We start from the raw sequence: 26,229 nt of genomic DNA, 5'->3' as shown, positions 1-26,229 counted from the left end.
AAAAAGAAATGCCTGCCTCTTAATGTTTTTCTCTGTGACTCCTAAATTTCACATATATTTGCCCAGCCCTGATCTTGTAATCTACAGATTATTCACCTACCCAGACCTTTAAACTATATAATGTTTGTAATTACCTTTTTTGTAGTGTTATTGCATGCAGTAAATTCATGGCATCACTTGCTCTGCCATCCATTAATAGTGCATATTCTAGGAGGGTTTGCAGCAACCTGAGAGAGAGAGAGAGAGAGAGAGAAAAGTAAATAGCACCAGAAAAAAAGTTTTTGTAATGCAAAGATATATTGAGCCAGACATTACATTATATGTGTAAGAAATGAAGGGTCCCTTTTTAAAATGTGATATTACATAAATTGAAATAACCACATGATCTTGATGCTTAAGTATCCATTTTGTTTTATGACCTGTAGCAGTGACCAAATTCAATATCAATATACCGTATTGGCCTATAATCGGGGTTAAGAGCAGCAGGGATGCGCAATTCGTATATCGCCACATGCCCAGGACATGCAGTTCCGTGCACCGGGCAGGTGTTTTTTCTCTTTCATTTAGCAGCACTGCAGGGGACCTGGATCCTCCTCTCTGACCGCCGGTGAACGGCTGTGCTATGCTCCCAGACAACTTAAGCTGCCGGCACTTCGGCCGGGCTTCTATAACAGAGCACCTGCGTTGCATAACCTTCCAGGGGGTCCACCATAGAAGCCGTGGCGGAAGTGCTGGCAGCGGAGGTTGTCTATGCGCATCGTGCAGATGTTCACTGACTGCCAGAGAAGAGGATTCCTGCAGGGCTACAGGAGACCTGTATCCTCCCCTCTGGCAGCCAGTAAACGTCTGCTGCTGCTCGCCACTTCTGGAATCGCACAGAGGTTGTTTACGCGCATCTCGCAGACGTTCACCAGCTGCCCCCGCTAGACACCTGGGAGTCTGGGGATGCATTGGTAAGTCTGGGGGGGTTTCTAGGGGGCATAAAGAATATCAAGGGGGCAGAGTGGCATATCTATAAGTAAGGTGCATTATGAATTAAGAGGGGGGCTTAAAATGGCTATTGGTTTTACAAGTTTCTGTTTGTATATAACATATGCTAACTGCATAATAGACACCAAATTCATTAAAATATATGTATTCAAGTGATAAAATACTGTTTTACCATTCCATTAACTTGTATTTATTATTTCTTTAAAATTGCACCAAACTGTGAGTGCAGCCTATAATTGAGCCAATAAGGTATATTTTTCTATACACTCGTCTTTGTGCTTTATTTGTCCCACATTCCCTAAAAGAATAAATGTAAGAGGGTCATAATTTCTTACAAAATGAATGTATATAGCACCAGCAGATTCCATAGTGCTGTTGCTATCAGTCGGTAAAATTTAAAATCATACAATAAACCGGCAAAAAAGGAGAACAGGGCCCTGAACTTGCAAGCTCACAATCCAGTGACAGTGGTACAGCATAACTCCTATCACTATACACTAAGCCAAACATTGATGGTGGTACACTGTATAGTGATAGGAGTTACCCTGTGCTGCCATCAGTATATATTGATAGAGGTTATGCCGAACCACCATCAACATCTGGTTTAGTATTTAATGATAGCAGACATTGTACCACTGTCAATGTCAGACTTAATATATAATGAGAACAGTTATGTTGCACAACTGTAAATGCCTGGCTAAGTATGTAATGATAGCAGTTATGCTGTACCACCGTCAATGTCTGGCTAAGTAGGGAGTTATGCTGTCCATATCTGTTTGGTTAATGTTTATGTAAACTTATTTATTTATTTATTTTTCCATCAGATTTTTAAAAATTAAATTCATAGCTTGTGATAAAGATTGGTCTTCTAACTCATCATTTTATATACTGCCATCATATATATTGCTGTACAATGGGTAAACATGAAATAAGTAGTATATAACTTACAGTTAAATCACTAATCACAAAAACATGAGTAAAAACCTGGAGCAAGGCAATTTTTTCTCAAACTACTTTTGAGGCAGGTCTAGTTACTAAGGGTCTAATTCTCTGTCTAAAAATTAAATTAAACAGCAGCTTGTCTGTTAACAATAAGTTGAGTTTAAAGCTGGCAAGTTGGATACTACAGGTTTCCAGTTAAGTTGGGGCAACTTACTGTGAGGTTTAATTCTTCTGTCAACGGCAATCAAGATGAACTCAACTGTTTTGAGTCTGTGTGGTGTCCAGTTGGCTACTGACCCTGTTAGTCCTACTGAGCTAAATGTAGTTCTGGATCGGCTCACCATCTCTTAAGGAGTTTGTTTGAATTGGAGTCAACCTTTCTAAACCAATGGTGTATGCAGAATGATAGAATGATCGATCTAGTTAAATCTGTTTCTGCTATTTGACCAAAATTCACTCTACAACAAGAAACCAACTTTAAGAAATCAATGTATTTATTACAATAACAAAAACTGTGAAGCGCCCATTTGGTTAACTTATACCATGTTCCCTGCTGTTCTTGCCTGACATCAGTTACTTGAAAAAAAGCAAACACAAAAAAAACTCTCTGTACCTCTGACTTAAAGTTAAGAAAGAAAAAAACGATCAGAGGTCACTTCTTAGTAGAATTTACAGATGGCACAAGGTCATCCTTTTGAGATAAGAAGAAAGGAGTTTCCCTTCTCTGCTACAAAGGAATGGACTCTTTACTGGAACATTAAACTTGATTGACCTTTTTTTCTTTTTACAACCTTGCTAACTATGAAGCTTCACATTCTTTGAAACTGACTTTAAAAAATCTGAAGCAAAAATATGCCCACAGATGGCAAATCATCCCCTAAGGACAACATAAGAACATTTATTCTATATAAGAAATCTCTCATTCAGCCAGTGCCGACTATCATGCCACAACCTGTATTCACTGCAAACATAGAGGCTAAACCAAAGCTTCATATAGCGAATGTGATATCATTTTACAGTGAAATTACGCATATGATAATATAAAAAGCAAGTAAAATACCTTGGTGGGTCCACATTTTTCAGAAGTAGAGCTTTTCCTCCTTCTGTTGATGAACAAATATTCATCAGGCTGAGTGTTTCTCTTAGGACATCTGGAACCTCTGAGGAAAGTAGTGCATGGATGTGGGTACTCATGTCTTTGTGAGTCACCAATAAGTACTGGTTCTCCTCTACAGTGAACAATAAAAGAGAATGACATTAATCAATGGTATTTTAGTCCCAACATGTGTTCTGTTAATGTGATGACCCTGATAAAGCGCTGGGACCATTTTTCCTGTCTCTGTATAAGCTATACCAAATTTTATTTACTAAAATTTATTACAGGAAAGTTAAACATCAAATTCTACATTCAGGAGAGAGATTAATAAACCTGATAAATCTGAGATACTTTGGAAGGTCTATGTAGAAAATAAATGATTTACCATTTCTTCTGCATACTGTCTGCCAAAGGGCGAGGACAGACATACAAAGATCTAGATGTAAGGGATCTGTCAGTGTTGTCACAAGGCTCCTGAAACACAAAGTCATTATTAGTTAGGTTGTGGGTCAGGGGGGTCTTTTTATTATATATATATATATATATATATATATATATATATATAGCCCACTCACTACTTAATTTAAGACTGCCCGGCTACCAACATCAAGATGGAATATGTTTGTGGCAATTAATTACTTTATAGAAAGGAGGTAGATAAGTGGAAACAGCCTCCCAACAAATGGCTATCCTGAATCTAAGAAGAAATCCGATTTATGTCTTTACAGCAGTTAAAAACCAGCAGACTGGTTAATGTTGGCCCTTCATAATGACTAGTCAAGTGAGAGTTAAAACCTCTCTCCTTTCAATTGTCTCTTTAGTGAATATCCCATAATACCTTATACATGGTTTAAGTGAGATGAGGTATTATATATAAGCTGCTTCATATATAATTACACACACGCACTCACACTACATGGACAAAGTATTGACTATGAATCAGGGACTTTTAATTGCATTCTAAATACATAGACATTCTTATCATTCATAACATACATTAGTATGTATGGGAATGCTATGCTCGAGGGGACATACCAAGACTTTTCGACAATGCTATGCTTCCAATTTTGGGGAAACCCTTTTCTATTCCAGCATGTCTGTACCCCAATGCAAGGTCCATAAAGATGAGGTTGGATGAGTTTGGTGTGGAGGAACTTGACCGGCCTGCATAGAGCTCTGACCTCAACCCCATCAAGCACATTTGGCGTGAACTGGAATGGAGATTGCGAGCCAGGCCTTCTCCTCCAACATCAGTGCCTGACCTCGCAAAAGCTTTACTGATGAATGGGCAAAGATTCCAAGAGAAATGCTCCAAAATCTCACGGAAATCCTTCTCAGAGGAGTGGGAGCTGTTATAGCTGCAAAGGGGGGGGCAACTACATATTAATCTCTATGTATTTAGAATGCAATGTGATCAACGTCCCTGGTGGTGTAAGTCACTGATTCAGTGTCTAAATACTTTTGTCCATATAGTGTATATTCATAGTTGCACCTTATTTTTTTCCCCCTCAGGTCAAAGTGTGAAAATATCAGTTAGTCGCCGTTCTTTGACTTAAAGAGGATCTATAAAAACGCTTTTAGTGTTCCCTCTTTTAAGGTACATATATTTCTGTAAACAACTTAGAGCCTCTTCCTCGATGTCCACAGTCACGCTGGCCGGCGCAAAATAAACCTAGCATTTCAAGTGACTAAATCACAGCACTTCCAAACTTAATACTTGGTCATTTAACACTTGCAGAGAGAAAGTAAATCTCATACCGGTTTATAACTTTGTTGTCGCCAATAATACGGAATCCATTGTTGGTCCGGAATAATGTTTGTCCTGTACCTGGAAAAAACGAATGTTTCTTTTTTTTTCTCCCTTAATCTCAACTTCCTTTTTTATAAATAAAAAATTCAATACGATATATTAAGTGAATTTAAAATGAATTGTAGAATGGTGATCGGGGAGCAGAGGTTTCATAAAACCAAATTACAATTTTGAAAAGAAATAAAATAACAATGGTCTAAGCCTTTGTGAGACTGTAGAATGGTGATCTAGAGGGAGTTGAATATATTTGACTTCCTACAGTCTGAATTTCGCATCTCATTTTGGAACATAAGTTCTAGTAAAGTAGGGGAAGTTGGAGGTATCCACACAATTTTTATTATATTTATTATATTTTTGGCCTTTATAGCAATATCTTAAAAGTGCCTCCTTGCATAGGTATTAATAATAATAATAATAATAATAATATTATTATCTTTTATTTATATAGCGCCAACAATTTACACAGCGCTTAGTAATGACACTGTAATATACACCTTCGTGTTCCTGAGCAAATAAGATGGTACTCACAATCCTTAACTACTTCCACAAGAAGCTTGATGCCTCCAGAATAATATAAGGGAATCTGATCTTCTTTGGAGAGTTTATGGAGAAGATGAGTTACAGTTATAGCATTTTCCTTCCCAGCCTTAAACTCCTCCAGGGCGTTTTGCTCTTGGCTATCTTTTCTCTCCTGGGAGTCCGCTTGATTAAGGTAACCTGTCGAGAGAGCGGGGAAACTGCACAGTTATGTCTTTGATTTATGGATGCACATCTAATTTTATCAAATTGTGTGATAAACACATGCGCATGCTAGCATCGTTTAGGAGGAACAGTCTGAGCATGTAAATAGGATCTCACCAATTTTATTAGGCTGCAGAACATGGACCGTTATGTGTCAAAAATATAACTGATCAGAATCTTTACTAGGAATTATGGGAAACAAATAGAGCAGGAAAATAGATCCATCATTCATAATCAATCTACAACAGACAATACCATAAGTACTATTTAAGAGACCACTTCATATATGTGAATACAAAGAGTCATGAGTGACCTCTCCAGCAGTAAAGGAGTTAGATATTTTCCTTAACTATATAATGGAGTCCATTGTTAGCTTGCAGAAATGTCAACTCCGAGCATCCTTGGCCCTATAGATCATCAATTCTTTGTCTGATCGAAATGATTTTATGAAGTTCAACCATTTTTTATTGTGCTACCTGTACAGAATCATTGGCCTTTGCATTTACAGTGCTGGTTGTCCTGCAAAGTGTTCCCTTCTTAGTGTTACCTGTATATGAACTGTTATAAACACCAGTTCATCTGCCACAATAGTCTAAGGATTTAGCCCATAAAGGGAAAGCATAGATTTTGCTATTTGTTTCGGTGACCATTTTTAAGATTCTGCTCATTTTTAAGGATTTTTAAATCCTTAGGATTCTTGGGTGCAATGAACATTTTCTATTATTTTGCTGTGACTGCCTTATTTTGCTTTCCTCCTGCATGTTCATCCTAATATGGCGTCCATAAATATGATTCCCTAAAATAAAGGTGATATATTCTTCATTTTAATGAATCATATCTCTGGATACCATGTTAGGATTAGCATGTAGGAGAAAAGCAAAATCGGGTAGTCAATATCGTATGACCTTTGTTTCATACAACTCAGAATATCTTACCTTTCACTAGTTTCTCTAGGCTACAGTCAATTTGCATGGCCTTCAAATAACTTTTTCTAGCCTGTCGAAATAAGAGGTCAACATGTTTAAAAGGGAAGGGATGGATTCTATTCATTGAATATATTAGGTAATTTATTTTCTTTTTTTCTTTTCTTTGTGTAAATGGCTTGTTTCTGAACACATCTTAATTTTAGCCTAAATAAAGAGTCTGTTTACTTGGAGAAGTTATTGTTCCCAAGACATTATGCAAACCTTACCTCATCGTATTCTTTAAGTCCCAAATAAGCTCTTCCCATGTGTATGTAGGCTTTGGTGCATTTGTCGTTGCACTGCAAGAAGATTAGGAAAAGTATATTGAAGATGTGTCTATAAACTTGGTCTGTTAGTTTCTATTATCAGCGGGGACTGTTTGCAATCACATACGTTATAATCGATATGTTTATGATCTGTCACCTGGATTATTTCGGTTTCCGCAACCTCAAAAGCTATAGCCCAAGTAGGAGGCTGTAACGCACTTCCCGGATAATAGATCTATTGTTGTAGCAGACTTTGCATGAATCTCTGTGAGGTTGTTATGTTAACCCCAGTGTTCCTCTGTAAAGCCATTATTACAACTATCCCAGGGTGATGTTGGGCTATTTTCACATATAACACAAATAAAAACTTACAGTAAGTGAATATTTTAATAGAGCTCTAGCAGATTGTGTAGCAATATTACAGAAGGAAACGATACACAATTACTAATAATATTGATAAAATATGAAACATGGAAACATACGTTAAAACACAGTGAGAATAATATGCTGTACGTAGATACAGAATTGTTTTTAAGTATAATCTGGAATGAGACAGTTTCCATTAAAATGTTTTGCAGGTAGGAGGACATAGGAAATGATCAGGATGCATTAAGGTAATTAGAGGCTTCAGTCACAACCATTGGACTCCAGCACCACCTTAAAACAGTGGCTCAATGAGTAAGTGTATAACCTTTTTTATGGCAAATCCTGTCATTCGCATGTCCTTGCTTTTTGTAATGAGGCTAGGAACGCTGCTACCACCCATTTCCTATACAAATCAAATTTGGTTATAAGAGGAATAAACATTTTCAATGTGAATTTCCAATAATCATCAATAAGTTGATCTTTCGTGTTCAGAGCACTAGTGGTTTATGCTCAGCAAGAATTGACTCTATGCTGTAATAGTTCCTTTTTTTTGTAACATTCCCAGAATGAGTATACTATAAAAAGATACATAAAAGCCAGCTCTTTTACCGATGTTAAATGCTTTTTTTATTTTGCTGAAAGGATTTGTTGCTTTTATTATTTTGAGTATAAATTACTTTTCTTTTAGATATGATCAGAATTTCAATCAAGGCATTTGACGATAGGTTTTAAAGTACTAATCCGTTTGACAATTTTAAAAGAAAAAATGTGTTTACTTTCTTTTCATGTAAAATAAATTGTGCCTCGATTTTATATCTGTGTAGCAAACAGTGTTTCATGCAACCTTTTGTGTTGTCATTAACCCATTCCTTCTTTACCCTGCTTCCCGACCTCTCCTTAGATTGTGTACAAGGCAGAACTGGGGGTGGTTAGGCGGTCCTGGTACACAGCTACATGTTCATTTCTATATATTTTTTTTATTACTATTGTTTTATTTGGCACCATCATATTCCCCAGGGCTGTGCAGAGGAGCATATCCAGCAAGGTGCTGCACACTGTAGCATCTTGGTCGTGCCACCCTGATGGGCCACATGACATTGATATTTTAAAATAACATACAACATATCTACAGCTTTATATGATCTTGCAATGGTCGGCAGGGTTTCCTTACACAGACACCTGTGTCTGCCAGAAAGAATTCCTGTGACCTCTGGAAAATTGATGCTTCTGTCTCACACATGATCAGGTCTCACAACCTGGTCTCCTTTAACACCATGCTTTCAGTGGCCCTATACTATCGTTTTCTGTTTGGGGCCTTTGTAAAGGAATACAATGATTCTATTAACACATTTTTAACCAAAGGGAACTATTCAGCATTGTTTTAAATGGGAAAAAAGTGCCCTCCGCTGAGAAATGTTACTATTGAAAATGTCTCCCACAAAGCATGTCTGTCCCTGTGATCTTGGTTGCTTTACACATCATGGAGTTCAGTTGTATCGAGGGCTTCGTTATGTAAGTAAAAAGGCCAGAATTTAAAGATCACAACCAACATAGAAACTATTTAGATGCTTTTTAGATTTCCACGACAACAGACCAAGACTAACTGCTTTTTGTGTCACATGATAATTGAGTATTTCTCTGGGTAATTATGAACAAAGTTACACTTGAAACAGGTGATTATGGTCTTAATAAAAGTATTGACGAATTATAGCTGATTTGAGTTGGAAGACAAAGTATTGAATTTTTAGACCCATTGAATATTGGACCCATAATGCTTCATTGTGTGGTAAACAAGTTTTTGCGACACACAACTTTTTTTTATTTAATGATTGAGCTTGCATAGAGTCAACATTTTAAGGCAATAACAGCTCAAGTGTTACACAAAGGAATAATAGATTCTTTAGAGTAATTATAGGCTGCTGATCCTGTGTCTCTCTCATGTCTGCGTCATATCCGCCTCCACAATACTCAGCCTGCCAGTCACATATTTCTTAAGCCTATGGCACTAAAAAAAGATAAATTCACCTAAATCAAGACACAAACACTCACCTTTACAACATTATCCTCACTTGTGGGCCTTACATTTTTATACACTCACTGGCCACTTTATTAGGTACACCTGTTCAATTGCTTGTTAACACAAATGGCTAATCAGCCAATCACTTAGCCAAGCACTTAGGCATGTAGTCGTGGTCAAGGCAACTTGCTGAAGTTCAAACTGAGCATTAGAATGGGGAAGAAAAAGGATTTAAGTGACTTTGAACATGGCATGGTTGTTGGTGCCAGGCGGGCTGGTCTGAGTATTTCAGAAACTGCTGATCTACTGGGATTTTTACGCACAACCATCTCCTAGGGTTTACAGAGAATGGCCCGAAAAAGAGAAAATATCCATTGAGCGGCAGTTGTGTGGACGAAAATGCGTTATTGATGTCAGAGGTCAGAGGAGAATGGGCAGCAGTCACTCAAATAACCACTCGTTACAACGAAGGTATGCAGAATACCATCTCTGAATGCACAACACATCGAACCTTGAAGCAGATGGGGTACAGCGGCAGAAGACCACACCGGGTGCCACTCCTGTCGGCTAAGAACAAGAAACTGAGGCTACAGTTCGCAAAGGGCTCACCAAAATTGGACAATGGAAGACTGGAAGAATGTTGCCTGGTCTGATGAGTCTCGATTCCAGCTGCGACATTCAGATGTCAGGGCCAGACTTTGGCGTAAACATGAAAGTATGGATCCATCCTGCCTTGTATCAATGGTTCAGGCTGCTGGTGGTGGTGTAATGGTGTGGGGGACATTTTCTTGGCACACTTTGGGCCCCTTAGTACCAATTAAGCATTGCTACGGCCTACCCAAGTATTATTGCTGACCATGTCCATCCCTTTATAACCACCGTATACCCATCTTCTGATGGCTATTTCCAGCAGGATAATGCACCATGTCACAAAGCTCACATCATCTCAAACTGGTTTCTTAAACATGACAATGAGTTCACTGTACTCCAATGGCCTCCACCGTCACCAGATCTCAATCCAATAGAGCACCTTTGGGATGTGGTGGAACGGGAGATTTGCATCATGGATGTACAGCCAACAAATCTGCAGCAACTGCGTGATGCCATCATGTCCATATGGACCGAAATCTCTGTGGAATGTTTCCAGCACCTTGTAGAAAGTATGCCATGAAGAACAAAGGCAAGAGGGGGTCCAACCCTGTACTAGCAAGGTGTACCTAATAATGTGGCCAGTGAGTGTATATTTAGTAACGTTGCAATGTTGACATTTGACCAGATCACGTTCAGGGCAAGCAATGAGACTTGTAGTTATGTGACCACTCTCGGGCAGTAGTGAGGGAGAAAAAAACTTCAGAGGTTTCCATCCATTCAAACTTTAAATGCGGTGAGGAGTCACAAGTTATCTTGTGATGTATGTTATGTCTACTGTGACACAAATGATCTCTGTATTTTAGCTTCTGAAACATTATTTCCATGGTAGTTTCAGCAAGGAAAATATTATACATTAAAAGGAGTCAAGTCTTGTGGATCAAACAAAAATAGTATAAATGAGCTGGTTGGGGTAATCACCTGTGCAACCAGACCATTAAGCAATAGGGCACCATGGAGCCTGGTCACCTAACTGGTGGAGGCCCGGTCAGCCTATGCCAAAATACGCCATTGCCTCTGATAGGACTGACCCTGCTTTCCAAATCAGTTTATATATAATTGGCGTCAACAATATGCCAAAAAGTCTCTACAACAATATAGTATGGGAATAAGAATAATATAAAACAATTTAATCAAATCATATTAGTTTTATATTCTGTAAGTTATAGAACCTCAAAACTTTATGACAAGAAATGATTACTATGCATACCTCCGATGAGATGCCTGCCGCTGAGTTTTGTTAAATATTGTCCCATTAGTCCAATTGATCAGAAGGCTTCCAAAGAGATCTTATTAATATTTCAACATTAACATTATTAGAACAAGCAGTTAAAATAATAGCCAGTATGTTATTAAACCACTTAATCACAGATCATTTAGTAAAATAGCCCCATACCTTTTATTGGAAAAATTGTGCCATGGAAAGTGAGCAATTACTGAAATGTTGTCTACAAAGCCTGTTCCCTTGCAGAGTAGTAGCTCTACTTTAAACAACTAATGACAATAAAATAACTGGTTCAATGTAATAAGTGGTCCTTGGCTTCATCAGTCCCAATGGAACCGATTTGTCTATTTTGATGCTGGCTGGCAGGGCTGTTCATAGGTCTGTCATCACTGTGGTCTTCTACAAGTAGAGATTTGCTAAAGTCACAACTTCCTATATATTTCAGTCCTTGGGGGATATTTACTAAAGGAGTCACTTGCAGGACAGTTCATTTCAACTTCCTGTTATGTATTATGAACAGCAAACCCAAACAAACTTCTTCTATAAGAAGGCTTGAGCTAGCCCTGTGTATTGCATAGTTAAATTATCGAGGAGCGTTTTAAGATTTCCTACACACTATGGACCAATTCATGCTTCATCATAGGACAAGTTTATTGCCAGTCTTGTATACCGGTCTAGGCTGGCAGGTTGATGAGGACAATTGATCCTTCAATACTAAACCAGGGTCAGTTTGCCATATTGGATGATCAGGATCCCTGCGGCTAATGTGTCTGGTTTGGTGATATAAGAGATCTTCCTTGTCCAGATGCACCATGGAGGTTTCCATAGTACTCTTACTTGACATAGCATTAGGATATGTTTGCCAGTGGTTCCATTTTGCAATTTGCCCAAACTAAAATGTCACTGCTCCCTCACGAAGCATGATGGCCATAGATGCTGAGCACTGGTATGATGTCATATCCTGTTGCTCAGCACTTAAGCTGGAGCACTGAAGCAGAGGTCTGTAGAAACTGACCTTGAGCTCAAACAGGGATTAAGAAAGGAAAGAAGAGTGATAAAGACAAATATATAAAAAGAGATAATGAGGAGAGAAAGAAGGGAAGGGGATAATAAGAAAGGCGTTATGGGGGGGGGCAGATATGGTGGCAGCAGCCCATGGGTTTCATCTGATAATCCACCAAGCACCTTCCACCCATCCTGTTTAATAAAAAATATATTTAGATACACTTAGATTTGACAGGATGGGTGCAACATGTTTGGCCTCTCAGATGGAACCCAACAGTCTGCAATAGTCCTTTAATGAAAAAAGAGAAAAGTAGGGTTAAATATAATGCAGATTATTCTTATTCAAGTTACTCCATTTATTCCCCAACAGAATCATATATAATATATATCTTGACAAAATAAACTGTGTGATGTGTATGCACAATACAGTATTTATTTACCTTTAATGCCCATTCACAATCTGTTATCCCTTCTTTGTATTTCTTTAATTTTATGTATGCCTGAAAAAGATAAATCAACAAAACAAAATCAATGATTTCAAACATTAAGTACCATGAGCTAGTTGAATGTAGCATTGAGCACGAGCACTGTTGGGTTTTAGGCTCCTTGTTACCGTCTGCAGATGACCGGTACACGGATTAAATTCTGGGACTCGGTGATCCCCTTTAGCTGACATCAATTTGCTTCAACTGAGTTGCTCCAAAATGTCCCTCTATGGCCCCAAATGCCTCTGTCCCTCTTTCCTCCTTTGATGTTCCCTTTTTAGGAGCTCAAATTGTCTTCATTGAGCAGCCTGTCAGACATCATTGTGCACATTAAGGTATAAAAGAACTTGCAAAAAAGAGAGGCTGAGTGACAATTTAGAATGAGGGGACCTGCTGGTGGTTAGTGCCAATTTTGCTGGTTTTCATTGGCTGTATCAGCTGTCAGAATCCCAAACACTAACTGGTGCTGTGCTATCATAATGTCTTAATGAATACATTGGCTCTTAACGGATAAATAGAACCTATTACAGTATAACACACCAAGCTCATGCATTTAGGTTAACATGTCACAACTTGCTTCATGGTCCAGGAGAATCAATACAGTGCAATTTAAGATGTATTATTGGCCTTGCCACCTCAAAATCCCAGGAGTTTAGCCCAGCCGTCCCGTTTTTTATTCCAGATTCAACAATTCGCCCCCCTCTCCTTCTCGCTTGCTGGTTTATTGGAACCTAGCGTATTGTAGCAAATATGAAAGTGCGTAACATCCCAACTGCCTTTAATTTTGTACATTAATATAAACCTCATGCTTGCCAATTTCAGGATCAAAATTAACTATTTCTACTGACAGGTTCAAAAGGACGGATCAAAATGAATAAAAGAATGGTGGTATTTATTGGATACTCAGGACAAGAAAATCCCATTTATATTCTGAAAATGTAATACATATATACATGTAGCGTAAAGATTGATTCGCTTTTGGCGCTTAGCTCTGCAGATCCAGAAATAAAAATACTTTCTTTGTCTAGTATAGTCTACAGTGAATAGAAAAGGATAAAAGCAACAAGCAATCTATCAAGAAAATGGAGATAAGCAAACTATGTTGGACAGCCGAAAAGGCATTAAGAAGTGTGCTGCTTGGATAAGAACACTGTTCATTGTAACATACTCATCCATCAACTGTGTGCAGACGTTTACTTGATTATCAATAAATTGTGTTTAAGCTAAGACACCTTGATTGCACCAAGCACATGATGATGACAGATGATATGCTGAATGCACCATTTTACAGCAACTGGAGTAGCACAGGCTCTGCAACCAATGCAGTGTCCTGGAGCTCAATGACTTTAGGGACCAATGCTTTAAAGGAGAAGGGTAAGGCCATGAGGTAAAGCCAGGAGGACAGAGGCTTAGATATAATGTATGGGAGTTTTATTTTACTGAGAGAATTGTTGTAGAGAGAATAAGTGGAAAAGACTCCCAGCAGAAGTGGTAGAGGTCCATACAGTAAAGGACTTTAAACATGCATGACATGGTCAAATTGTTATCCTGAAGACAAGACCATGGACTTGCCTGAGTTTTGAGGCACTGTCCTATCAAAATGTTTCCCAGCATATGCGTCTCTCAGAACAGCTCAGCGATCAGCGGCAGTAGCCCTCCGAACAAGCTTTACTGAGCATCTGCGGCTCAGTAAAGCTTGATTTGAAATGAACATGCCGCCTTCTTTCTCCTGGCCAGGCCTTCTGGAGTGTTTCCTCAAAGGGGCAGAGCCTCCACAAACACCTTCTTCCACTTCTCAGTATCTGGATCACTATATAATGATGAGAGCTGTAGTATACTACTGTCTGTGTCTGGATTGCTATATAATGATGGGAGTCATGCTGCACCACCCTCAGTGTCTGGATAACTATATAATGAGTGTCATGCTGTACCACCACTAATGTCTGACTCAGCTTATAGTGATCGGAGTTATGCTGTACTGACATCTGTGTCTGGATCGCTATATAATGATGGGAGTCATGCTGTACCAGCACCAGTGTCTAGATCACTATAATATGATCATGTCGCCGGTTCACCACGTTTCTTTCCTTGGCCCACTTTTGGCAGGCACTGACCACTGCAGACCGAGAACACCCCACAAGAGCTGCAGTTTTGGAGATGCTCTGACCCAGATGTCTAGCCTTTTATAATTTGGCCCTTGTCAAAGTTGCTCAGATGCTTACTTGCTCATTTTTCCTGCCTCTAACACATCAACTTTGAAGATTAAATGTTCACTTGCTGCCTAATATATCACCCCCACAGGTTTATCAGTGCTATTCACTTGTCAGCGGTCATAATGTTATGGTTGATTAGTATATATTGAGGGGAGTTATACTGTACCACCTTTAGGCTCAGTATATAATGGGAGATGTGCAATATAATACGTCAGTATCTGGATCACTATTTCATGATAGGAGTCAAGCTGTATCACTGTCTTGATCAATATGTAATTATGGGAGTTGTGGTATATCACTATCAGGCTCAGTATATATTGATGGAAGTAATACTGTACCACCTTCAGGTTTAGGATATAGTAATGGCAGTTATAATATACCATTGTCAGTGTCTGGCTTGCTATATAATGATGGGAATATGCTGTACAACTGCTGTTGTCTCACTCGATATATAATGATGAAAGTTATGCAGTACAACCATCAGTGTCTGGATCACTATATATGGGATTTATGCTGTATAACATGTCAGGCTTGCTATGATATGAGCTCTCACTGCGCTCTTTTATGTCTGTCTGGCTATCTTTATACTGATGAAGGCTATGCTATAATGCATGCACGTGCATACAGGGGATTATAGTACATTCAAGAGTGCCAAAGGTTACTTTACTGCCCCTAATGTCCCATTAAGCTGTGCTCCAAAGTGTCCTTGGAATCCCCCCCCCAAAAAACCCCAAAACTATGATAGCGTGAGTAGATAGTTACAACTTGTAACATGTAACGGTCACAATTCTTTCCTGACCATATATGTCCCTTTTATGAGTAAGCTCTCACCTGAGCCCTGTTGGTGTATAAGACCTGCATGTCTTTCAGTTTATCCAGCCCTTCGGTGTAGCATGTCACTGCAGTCTCGTAGTCACCTTGTGCAAATGCCTCATTCCCTAGACCTTTCAGTGCTGCAAGAAAATGCAATTTACTGTATAAAACAAAGCCAGCATGTTAATTTGCGTCCATTCACGCTGCAAGAACAGGAAATCGAAATCCTGAATATTAACTCTTTCTCAGGATAATTTTTAATCCTAAATTAAATTGAAGCAATTGCATCAATACATGTATTGTTAATTAAGTGATGGGATGTGTCACTGAAATGTAGTAGGAGGCTGCTTTGGAAGCGCTACATGCTTTGCACAAATACTTCAAGACATGTCAAGTTTCTTGTAAAAGCCTTTTCCACTGTGACAGAATCACAACAGACAACCTCCAGGGATTATTCATTATCAGACTGTAGTCTACACAACCTATCCAGTATTAAAACCATTTTCTCGTGTTCAGATAATGTTATAGAACCACAATTTTACCTTAAAATTTAAAACTGCAAAAAAGCTTTCTATTTTAGTTTTTAATTGCATATGTTTTGCCAATATTACAGTATTTTTTTCACAATAACAATCTTTTAAATGTCAGGATTTGGAATATTAGTAAAAATTCTGTCCGCTATCTCATACTTATAGCCTTCCAACACTTTTTTTTTATACTTACACCAAATATCAAAATAGCTACAATCATTTGTGCACTAAACATTTACTTTAAAACATTTGGTGCGTCATCTGACCATTAAACCAACAGAGACATTTTTTATGACATTGTATTCTAAATACATAGACATTAATATGTAGTTGGGTCCCCTTTGCAGCTATAACAGCTTCCACTCTTCTGGGAAGGCTTTTCACAAGATTTTGGAGGGCTTCTGTGGGAATTTTTGCCCATTCATCCAGTAGAACATGTGTGAGGTCAGGCACTGATGTCTGAGGAGAAGGCCTGCCTCGCAATCTCCATTCCAGTTGATTCCAAATGTGGTTGATGGGGTTGAGGTCAGGGATCTGTGCAGGCCAGTCAAGTTCTTCAACACCAAACTCATACAACTGTGTCATTATGGACCTTGGAAGTTGGAAGCATAGCATTGTCCAAAAAGTCTTGGTATGCTGAAGGGGACACTCCAAAATCTTGTGGAAATCCTTTTAGAATACAATCTCATAAAAGTCCTTGTTAATGTAATGGTCAGGTGTCCCAATACTTTTGTCCATATAGTGTATTTCCAATGGCGCAGTAAGTGGGGAAAATATAACTTCTTTAAAGGCACTTAAGGGATTCATCTGTTATCAGTAGCCACCCCTGGAATGTCCACTCAGACCAATGGGTCGCCAAGTTTCTGTGATTGGAGAACCCCATTCCATTTCTCCACAAAATAATACAAATTTATATAGAAACAATTTACATTTAATTTGTACTAAGTTGGTGCTGTCAATGAACCAACATTAAAACTATAGCCCTGATACCTATAGCTTTGTGCAATATTTGAGCAAAGATATTAGAACTCTATGAAGAATCCGTTTCTTACATATGTAATTTTGGCTACAGTGATGAATTTTAACCCCCCAAAAATCCATCCGTTATGAAAAATAAATTATACAGAATTCAGACTACCTGGTCAGTCCATTACTTTATTCCAACGCTTCCAACTATACACAATATAAATTACCATTTGCCAAAGCGGTGTTCTCCTTTCGCTTTTCTGCCCGTTCTTTTGCATCTTTTTCCAGCACTTCGAGAAAGCTTTCTGAGGATACACAAAAATTTTATTCTTTAAAAACATATGAAACCGGGCATTAACTTGCCTCCCAAATCACTTCTTATCTAGGGTATGGGTCATAGAGCAGGTGTCTGATCCATGTAACCCTATTTTTTATTTCAGGATCACAGTGTTGAAATGATCCAGATATTCCAATCTTTCGATATTAGAAAATCCTATGGAGGATTTCAGTAAAAACACTTTAATACAAAGTCATAGCTTATAATTGGTTTCCACCGCTCTCCGTCACTATGAAATAGCTTGTATTTGTCAAACTGTGATAAGTACAGTTACATTTAGGTTACATTTAAAGTCAATGCCTGTTCTTACCTTGACATATTACAGAGTTCTTCACCAGATGATAGGTGACCCAATGTAATGGAAAACAAAGAACATAAGTTAAAATATAATAAATTTTACACTGTAATTTGAGCCAATTATCCTACAGTCGTGTGCCAAATTTTGCTTGCTTGCTTTCATTATACCCTTCTATATTACTTATAAAGATTGAAGTCATGGTCCCTATTTTCTCATAGTCTTTTATGCCGTACACACAGTGAAGTTGAAAACCATCTTGTCTTTCAAAGTTTGTATTGCCTTGACCATAACGATAGCGTTTTCTTATGTTTTAAAACACATATTTATTTTATTCTTGAAAGACTTGAACATTTCAAAATGTGTCTCACCCTTGTGATAAAGATGCCTCCCTTCTTGATGATCACGTTCTACCTTCTCTAGAACCTGGAACCTAGTGCCTGTTTTTATGGGAAACTGTCCCTCTTTCTTTCCCTAATGTCCCTCTTTACTGAGAACGCCAAATGTTTGCTGGGTATTAGTACATTGGTGTTCCATGGTCCTAAAAGTTGCAATAATGTGTATAGAAACTGGTTAGTAAATTACATTGTGTAAACAAGAGACAATCTTTTCTTCTAAATGCTTCTTCAAACCTCAATTAATGGTCCATACAGCCACATGAAAAGCCTTGGTAAAGCCTCACCCTGGCCATGCTTTTTTAACCCCAAGTGTCTGTATATGACCTTTTTAGCCACATAACCACTTTGGATGTCATTGCATCCATCTCCGAACAAGCCAATATTTTCCCAACGAGCATTTATGCAGTGTATACAAACAAAAAAAAGTGTCCACGTCCCTTGTGGTAGGTAACCAGTATAAATTATATTATGGCCTTAAATAAGTGCTACAGATGGTATTCGGATAGAGAATCTGGGTATAATCATATATATAAAAAAAAAAAATAAAGAGAAAATAAACCAACATAATGTAGAACGTTGCACAACTTAATAGTAAAGGGTAAGTACAAAAAGCCCCTTATAATATCAAGGGCATCAGTATGCCTATATGCAAGTGTGTGGAAGGATCCCTGTGCCAATCAGGATTTCCTATAAAGTGCCCCCCACTCCATAGTATATTCACATCGAATCAACCAAAACAAATCATGAAGCAGAAAAAAAACGGAAGGTAAAAAAATATATATATACTTTAATATTAAAAACATATCAACTCTTAAATAGCTGAAAACTGTGTCCTAGTTCTAAGTTTTGTTTCTAGACTGCTGCTTGGGGAAGGAATTAGTCTGATATACTGTTAGACATTTTCCCTCAGTAATGGCAGAAGTGAGCTAAAATGTAGAGACTTGCCATAGGGCGAGCTATTAAGAGTCTCCAACAGGGTGAGTTTAGTTAGATCTACTTCATTCACATTTATGTGCGATTTTTATCATAGAGTTACCTATGAATTATGTAGGAGAAACTCCGTGGGGTTGGCTCTTTATACATAAAGTTTTGAAATATGTTCTGGTCTGGCCTATCAATAATAGTTTAGTGAAGAAACATTATTAGTATCATCTTTTCCATGTGAAGAAAATAAAGAAAATTAACTCACAGGCTGAGAAAAATCATTATTAGGAGATGAATTGATGACGGTTCTGTTTAGTTTAGTTTTTGTCCCATCCATATCTTCATTGTCCTTCAACAAAGCAATTTTTTTGTCTGCTTTTAAGAATGCCTTCTCACGACAAGCTGTGTCTTCAGAATTTAGACTTTGTACAATCTCAGCTGCAAAAAAAACCCAATAACAGTTGGGAAAACCATGAGCTGCTTTATAGAACAAATTAAGTTCTCTATAAGTTCCATTACCTATTTAAAAAAATGGACACTTCAACAAAAAGAATGCTGAAACTATATATAGCAAACCTCAAAAATGCACACAGTACCTTTCCACCAGTATGAAAAACATTTCATGGGTAAATAAGTGTAGCGTTTACAAATTGTGTAGTCGCGTAAATACCTAATTATTAATCGTTTTAGTTTCTACTTATATAGTTTTTAAGTGGGTTTCTAATCTTCTTTTACGTGTTGGCACATCAAGAACAGGTTGAATTAAGATGTAGCACGCTCATTCCCGTTACTTCTGCCCATAACAATGCGAGCCCCTCCTCAATCAAAGCTATGCTTACCACTCAAAGCTGGCTAGGCCTTATCATGGTGCGTAGGGCTTACTGGTCCCCATGAAATGTGTTCCTAAAGGGTATCTCAGGGCTCCCTATTTGTCTTCTTTCAAGCAGGAGTGCACTGTGATTAAAGATTAACCCTGGCCCTAAAGCCAGTGGCTGATAAATCTGAAGACACATGGCCATGTATGGTCCATATGCTGCGACACACTAGACCTTTATATTGGCCACTTAACTGACCTGTGCCAACCACTAGTCCATGCCTGCTCCCAAGGACATGTCTCCATAATTTGTTTTTGGCCTGAACCAGAATATTATTTTCTGAGACAGAACGTGAATGGACAAGAGGAAACAATCTAAAATATAATAGAATATGTAGTAAAGGGGTAAATGGTCAGAGCTTGCAGACGTTATCTAGACAAAAAGATGGCACATATACTGGACATACCAGTATCCCCTCCTCCTCTCCTGCCTCCTCTCATCATTATTTTGAAAATCTAACTAGGAGCTAAAATAAAACTTACAGATTTCATCAACATCTTTCAAAAAGTCCTCCAGGCTTCTGTCTACAGACATTGTCACAAGTGTCCTGCAAGTAAACAGATAAACTGTGTTTTGTTACAAGTTCATTTTTGATGAGTCCTCCCAACTATTGGGTTAGTAAATACAGCCCAAAGTCAAGTTGTAGAATGGATGATAATATTCTATATTCTATTCAATATAAATGTTTTAGATGACAGTCCCTCTTAGATTTATTTGATGAACACATCAAATTTGCAATGCAAAATGATACTTGGTATTATATTCATAACACAGTCGAAATGTGATTCGATTACTTAACGGGGGATTAATCACGGTTTGGGAAAAACGGGAAACTGATGGAATCCTTTTTCTGATTAAAAAAATAAAAATAAAAAAAAGATACAAATGAAAACATTTTAGAAAGTTTCTATATGTTGGAGGGGAGACTTATTTTCACTTTGCCCTTGACTTTGTTAGTTTGATATCACAATACGCTGATATTGCCGCTTCTTTTTATCACAAACCTCATGCAAAATGCTGCCTGCACTCATATCTCAGCGGTTGCTACGTCTGTACATTATGGCGACCTGCTAGAGCTTTGAATTTGATTTACAGCCAGTTCTGCTGTGATAATGATCTACTGATTCCAATGATGGCATAGTACGGAGCTCCTCATGGGGAATACAGAGTTGCCAACAGATGATTGCTACGGGTTTATAATGATTATTTACAGAAAATATGGGTTGCCTGCATATTCCTTTAGATGTCGGTGTTAATAACATATATATATATATATATATATATATATATATATATATATATATATATACCGTATTTTTCGCTCCATAAGACGCAGTTTTTTTCCTCCCAAAGTAGGATGAAAAATCAGCCGCGTCTTATGGAGCGAAGATGCAGGCAGGGAGGGGGGGGGGGGCAACGATATACCGTATTGGCTCGAATATAGGCCGCACTTTTTTCCCCCACTTTAAGACTTTAAAGTGGGGGTGCGGCCTATATTCGGGGTCTAGCGCCCGACGCCCGGGACATGCAGTCCCGGGCGCCGGGCAGGCAGCGGGGTTAGGATACAGATCCCCCGCAGCGGTGCAGGGGACCTGCATCCTACTCCCCGATACGCTCAGACAGCCTCCCCTGCCAGCACTTCCCACGGGGGGGGCTGCCGGCACGGGAGGTTGTCTAAGCGCATCGTGCGGATGCGTTTTACCTCTGCACCCCCCGCGGACTTACCGGAGCAGACTCCCGGGTGTCTTGCGGGGTCGGCGGGGGACGTCTACGCAATACAACTTCCGGTGCCGGATGTGCCGCACCGGAAGTTGTATTGCGTAGATGTCCCCCGCCGGCCCCGCAAGACACCCGGGAGTCTGCTCCGGTAAGTTGGGGAGGGGGGGGCAGAGGGGGACAGTGGCAGCGTATCTCGGGGAGGGAGGACAGTGGTAGCATATCTCGGGGAGGGAGGACAGTGGCAGCGTATCTCGGGGAGGGAGGACAGTGGCAGCGTATCTCGGGGGAGGGAGGACAGTGGCAGCGTATCTCGGGGAGGGAGGACAGTGGTAGCATATCTCGGGGGGCGGGGGGGGCAGAGTGGCAGTATGTTTTTTGGTGCTTTTTTAAAGAAAAAAACTTTTTCTTTAAAAAAGCACCAAACTTTTAGGGTGCGGCCTATATACGGGGGCGGCCTATATCCGAGCCAATACGGTACTCACCAAAAGTGTCCCGGACAGTCTCTGTCTCGCTTCGCCGTCCAGGGGAGGTCTTCATCTGGAGACCGCCGCCTCTCCTCTTCTCTGGTCCGTTGCGACGGCTAAGGGCGGACTGGATGGAGAGGACGGGGGGATTTGACGCAAGCGCCGTGTCACGTATGGCGCCGGCGCATGCGCAGTACGGCGCTTGTAGTCCAACTACACTTCCCATCATGTCTGACCAGCTTTTTTCTGTGCAGGCATGACGGGAGGATGATGTCCTTTTTTTATAGCCCATTTTTTAGCTCAAAATATTTTTTCCTTTTTTTTCTCCTCTAAAATCTAGGTGCGTCTTATCAGCAGGTGCGTCTTATAGAGCGAAAAATACGGTATATATATATATATATATATATATATATATATATATATATATATATATATATATATATATATATATATATATATGGAAAGAGACTCTAAATAAGAAAATAAACTATAAATTACTATAACTTTTTTCATAGTATAGGTTTTTTTTGTTTTTTTTTTTAGCTTCTCACCCTTACAAGGTATACAAGACTGTACAAAATATTGATACTTATGATAAATAAAGTAGCCTGATAGCAAAATGTTCAATCTGTTGAATGAAAAGGTTGAAAGATTGTGGTAAATTAGGGTTTTATATGGATTCAACCTTTATATCTGATTAAACAAACCACATTTAATATTATATGGCTAGCAAAAATCTTTAAAATAAGACAGCTGCAAGAAAATAATGAACCCTATGGATGTTTGTCTTAATAATATGATGTGACCTTCATCTAAGTTGCAATAATGAACAAAATGTTTTAACTAATAGCACACAAAGTATTGTATGGATATTTTCTAGACTTGGGCACCAGGGGGCTCTTCGTGTTCGTCTTCGGGGGGGAAAAAAATCTTCGTATTCCATGAATATTCGCCTGTTCCTGTCTTCTCTTCGGGCGAATATTCGTGGACATTCTTTGTGTTCGGTTTTTCTTCGTTTTTTCCGGTTAAGGGGTAAATACGGGGTTAACGCAGCTCTGGCGCCAGGAGTTTAAATGTCCGTATGAGCAACTCTATTGGTCGTCAGCAGGGGGCTCGTCTGCCATCAACCATTGGCAGACGAGCCCCCTGCTGGCGACCAATAGGGTCGCTCGTACAGACCGTTAAACTCCTGGTGCCGTAACTTACCCTGCAGATCCCACTGGCCTCCCTGTTCTATCAGTTAAATGTCCGTACGAATAAAGTCGCTCGTACGGACATTTAACTAATTGAAAAGGGAGGGAGACCAGTGGCATCTGCAGCATTGGGGTTTTAAAAGTCTGTTAAGGACTTTTAAAACCCCAATGCTGCAACTTACCCTGCAGATCCCACTGGCCTCCCTGTTCTATCAGTTAAATGTCCGTACGAGTGACCAATAAAGTCGCTTGTATGGACATTTAACTGATAGAACAGGGAGACCAGTGGGATCTGCCGGGTAAGTTGCAGTATTGGGGTTAACTTTTTAACTGCCATTAGGGGTTAACTTTTTTTTTTTTTAAAGGGTTAAGGGGACGTGCTAGTGAGCCTATTGGTCGCTTGCACGGCCCTTTAACCTACAGATTTTCGCTCCCGTTATCTAACGCAACATCGAAGGGGTTAACGGGAGCGGAAATCCATAGGTTCGCTGTCGGGTTACAACTTACAAAGACAATTGGTTGATACCAGAGGAGGTCCCTGTAGGCGACCAATAGGCTCATTCGCCCTGCCCTGTAACCTGTGACGGCGACCATGCAGATTTCCACTTCCGTGAACTGCCGCGAAGACAAGGTAAGTTAGAAGGGGGGGAGAATGGTAGACGAAGACGATCACGGAGATCTTCGTGGTGTGTGTCTGTCTTCGTCTTCGCCTGCGTTTTACCGCCGCTGTCTTCTTTTCGGCATGTCTTTGGAACGAACACGAAAACGCACTCTTCGTGTTAGTTTTCATGTTCGCCCGAAGACGAATGCACAAGTCTAATATTTTCCATATTGAATACATCATTCAAACATTCACAATGTGGTTTGGAAAAAGTATGTGACCCCTAAGACAATTACTTCAACAAAAGCTAATTGGAGTCAGGAGTTAGCAAACCTAATCTAGCAATCAATGAAAAGAGATTGGAAGTGTTTTTCAGAGCTACTTTGACATAAAAAGATATTCTGAAGAGGCATCTGCTGATGTGAACCATGCCTCACAAAGATAAATGTCAAAATACCTACAATCAGGAATTGTTGATTTGCAAAAATCTAGAAAGGATTGCAAAGTAATCTCATAAGTATTCATCAGTCCCCAGTTAGACAAATTGTTTATAAATGGAGACAAATTAGTACTGTGGCTACTCTCCTTAGCAGTGGGTGCCCAGCCAAGATGACTCCAAGAGCGCATCGCAGACCTCACTGAGGTGTAAAGGAACTTTGAGTCTTTCATATTAAAAACATTGAACAATGATGGAGTCCATGGCAGGATAATGTTAGGGTGGCTGTCCACTAGCTGAAGTTCAGGAGAAATTGGATGATGCAGCAGGAGAATGACCCAAAACAGCCAAGTAAATTTACTAAAGAATGTTTAAAAAATAAAAATAAAAAAAATCTGCATTTTGGAATGGCAAAAACAGAGCCCAGACATCCTAGGAATATGGCTGAGCGTAAGCAGTTCTGTAAAAAAGAAGCTTCTAAAATTCCTCCTGAACGATGTGCGGATCTGATCCGCAGCTACCGGAAGCGTCTGAGGTTATTGCTGCCAAAGGAGGTTCAACCAGTTTTTTAATCAAGGGTTCATGTACTTTTTCCATCAGCACTGAACGTTTAATGTTCAATAAAGACATGAAAGATTCTCATTGTGTGTGTGTTTTTATCTTAAGCACATTGTATTTGTCTATACTTTGTATCTTAGATGTAGATCAGATCATATGTTATGAACGTTTAATGCAGAAAACCAGGTAATTACCTCTTTCTTGCCAATTTGTATATACATTTACATACACATTGCCCTACAGATCTATTTTATATCTAGACTACAGATGCTTAGATGTAATATAAGGAAGATTTATTATACTGAGCAGGGGATAAATAAATGGAACAGCCTCCCATCAGAAGTGGTAGAGGCTAATACAGTGAGGGAATTTAAAGGTAGATGGTATTGGCATAAGGCTATCCTGTATCTAAGGCTAGACCAAGAATGGTACTTTTTTTTGTTTTGTTTTTTTGCAGCAGGAAAAATCTTTTATATTGTTTTACTATTCTATAAGCTTATTCGCAGGAAGCTCTGGCATGTCGAGCATACAAAGCTTAGTATTACTTTCTCTTGCTTTTCATAGTTTTGTATTTTAACGGACGCAGCTAACTTTAAGCATGTTTTTTATGTATGTTTTTAAAAGGTGCGTAAATATAACATTGGGCATGTTTGTCTTTGTTTTAATAGTTTATATGATAGAGGAGCTGGAAAAATTGCTTACCTAAACAACAAAATAAAGCAGCAACTCGGTGCTGAAAAGGTTTAATCCTATCTACCGTACTTGATCCTCAATCCCCATGCCATGATTGTGATTTCTTCTGTTGTCTTTCGAGTTGTAATATAAGCAATTTTCACGCAATTTGGGCAACAAAGACTTCATACGTTCTTGTAGTTTATCTTTAACCATCATTCTAAACACTTGTTTTTCTTTGTTAAGAAGTTAAAATATAATAAGAATGTTTCTTACCTGTTTAATTCACCTTGTGCTTGTAAATAGCCTCTCTCTGAAGGCTGGAGGGGGGGGCTGATCCTGCAAGTAGTGGGTTACCTAGCAACCAGACAACAAAACCAAAAGCCTTATTGTTTGATCCTGGAAACCCCACCCCAGGTTGTAACTGCTGCTCAGCGTTCATTCATAAATATACGAAACCCCTGCGTGTAGATTCCACCCATAGAGGAAGCCTGCAGGAACTCGACATACATTTTACAATTTATTGCGTTACCTTATTAGCAAACATAAAAGCAACCTGTTAATATACCACACTATATAAACAATGTTTAATAATAACAGGGCCAAACATGCTGTAATAAAATATAAACATTGTTGTTGACTTCAAAGAAGTGACTGTGTGTCAGCAAAATTTCAAGGG

General features: G+C 39.0%; 1 protein-coding gene across 1 annotated transcript in view; it reads right to left on the bottom strand.

Annotated features, from left to right (window-relative positions):
- Positions 1 to 25,766, bottom strand: part of LOC149297963 (tetratricopeptide repeat protein 12-like) — a 37,772-nt gene extending 12,006 nt beyond the window's left edge. The window contains exons 1-12 of the mRNA XM_089487836.1: positions 25,636 to 25,766; positions 20,390 to 20,454; positions 19,294 to 19,470; positions 17,306 to 17,383; positions 15,601 to 15,722; positions 12,512 to 12,571; positions 6,772 to 6,843; positions 6,515 to 6,575; positions 5,367 to 5,555; positions 4,787 to 4,856; positions 3,414 to 3,502; positions 2,993 to 3,161 (exon numbers count right to left, since the gene is read on the bottom strand). Of these exons, the coding sequence (XP_089343962.1) occupies positions 2,993 to 3,161; positions 3,414 to 3,502; positions 4,787 to 4,856; positions 5,367 to 5,555; positions 6,515 to 6,575; positions 6,772 to 6,843; positions 12,512 to 12,571; positions 15,601 to 15,722; positions 17,306 to 17,383; positions 19,294 to 19,470; positions 20,390 to 20,454; positions 25,636 to 25,766 (1,283 nt within the window). The remainder of the gene's footprint in view (positions 1 to 2,992; positions 3,162 to 3,413; positions 3,503 to 4,786; positions 4,857 to 5,366; positions 5,556 to 6,514; positions 6,576 to 6,771; positions 6,844 to 12,511; positions 12,572 to 15,600; positions 15,723 to 17,305; positions 17,384 to 19,293; positions 19,471 to 20,389; positions 20,455 to 25,635) is intronic.
- Positions 25,767 to 26,229: the final 463 nt, after the last annotated feature.

The sequence above is a fragment of the Sceloporus occidentalis genome, unplaced genomic scaffold (assembly GCF_023333645.1).
Source record: "Sceloporus occidentalis isolate IW3139 unplaced genomic scaffold, rSceOcc1.0.p SCAF_35, whole genome shotgun sequence".
NCBI lineage: Eukaryota > Metazoa > Chordata > Lepidosauria > Squamata > Phrynosomatidae > Sceloporus > Sceloporus occidentalis.
Note: the sequence above shows the minus strand (reverse complement) of the source record. Positions and strands in the feature narration are given on the sequence as shown.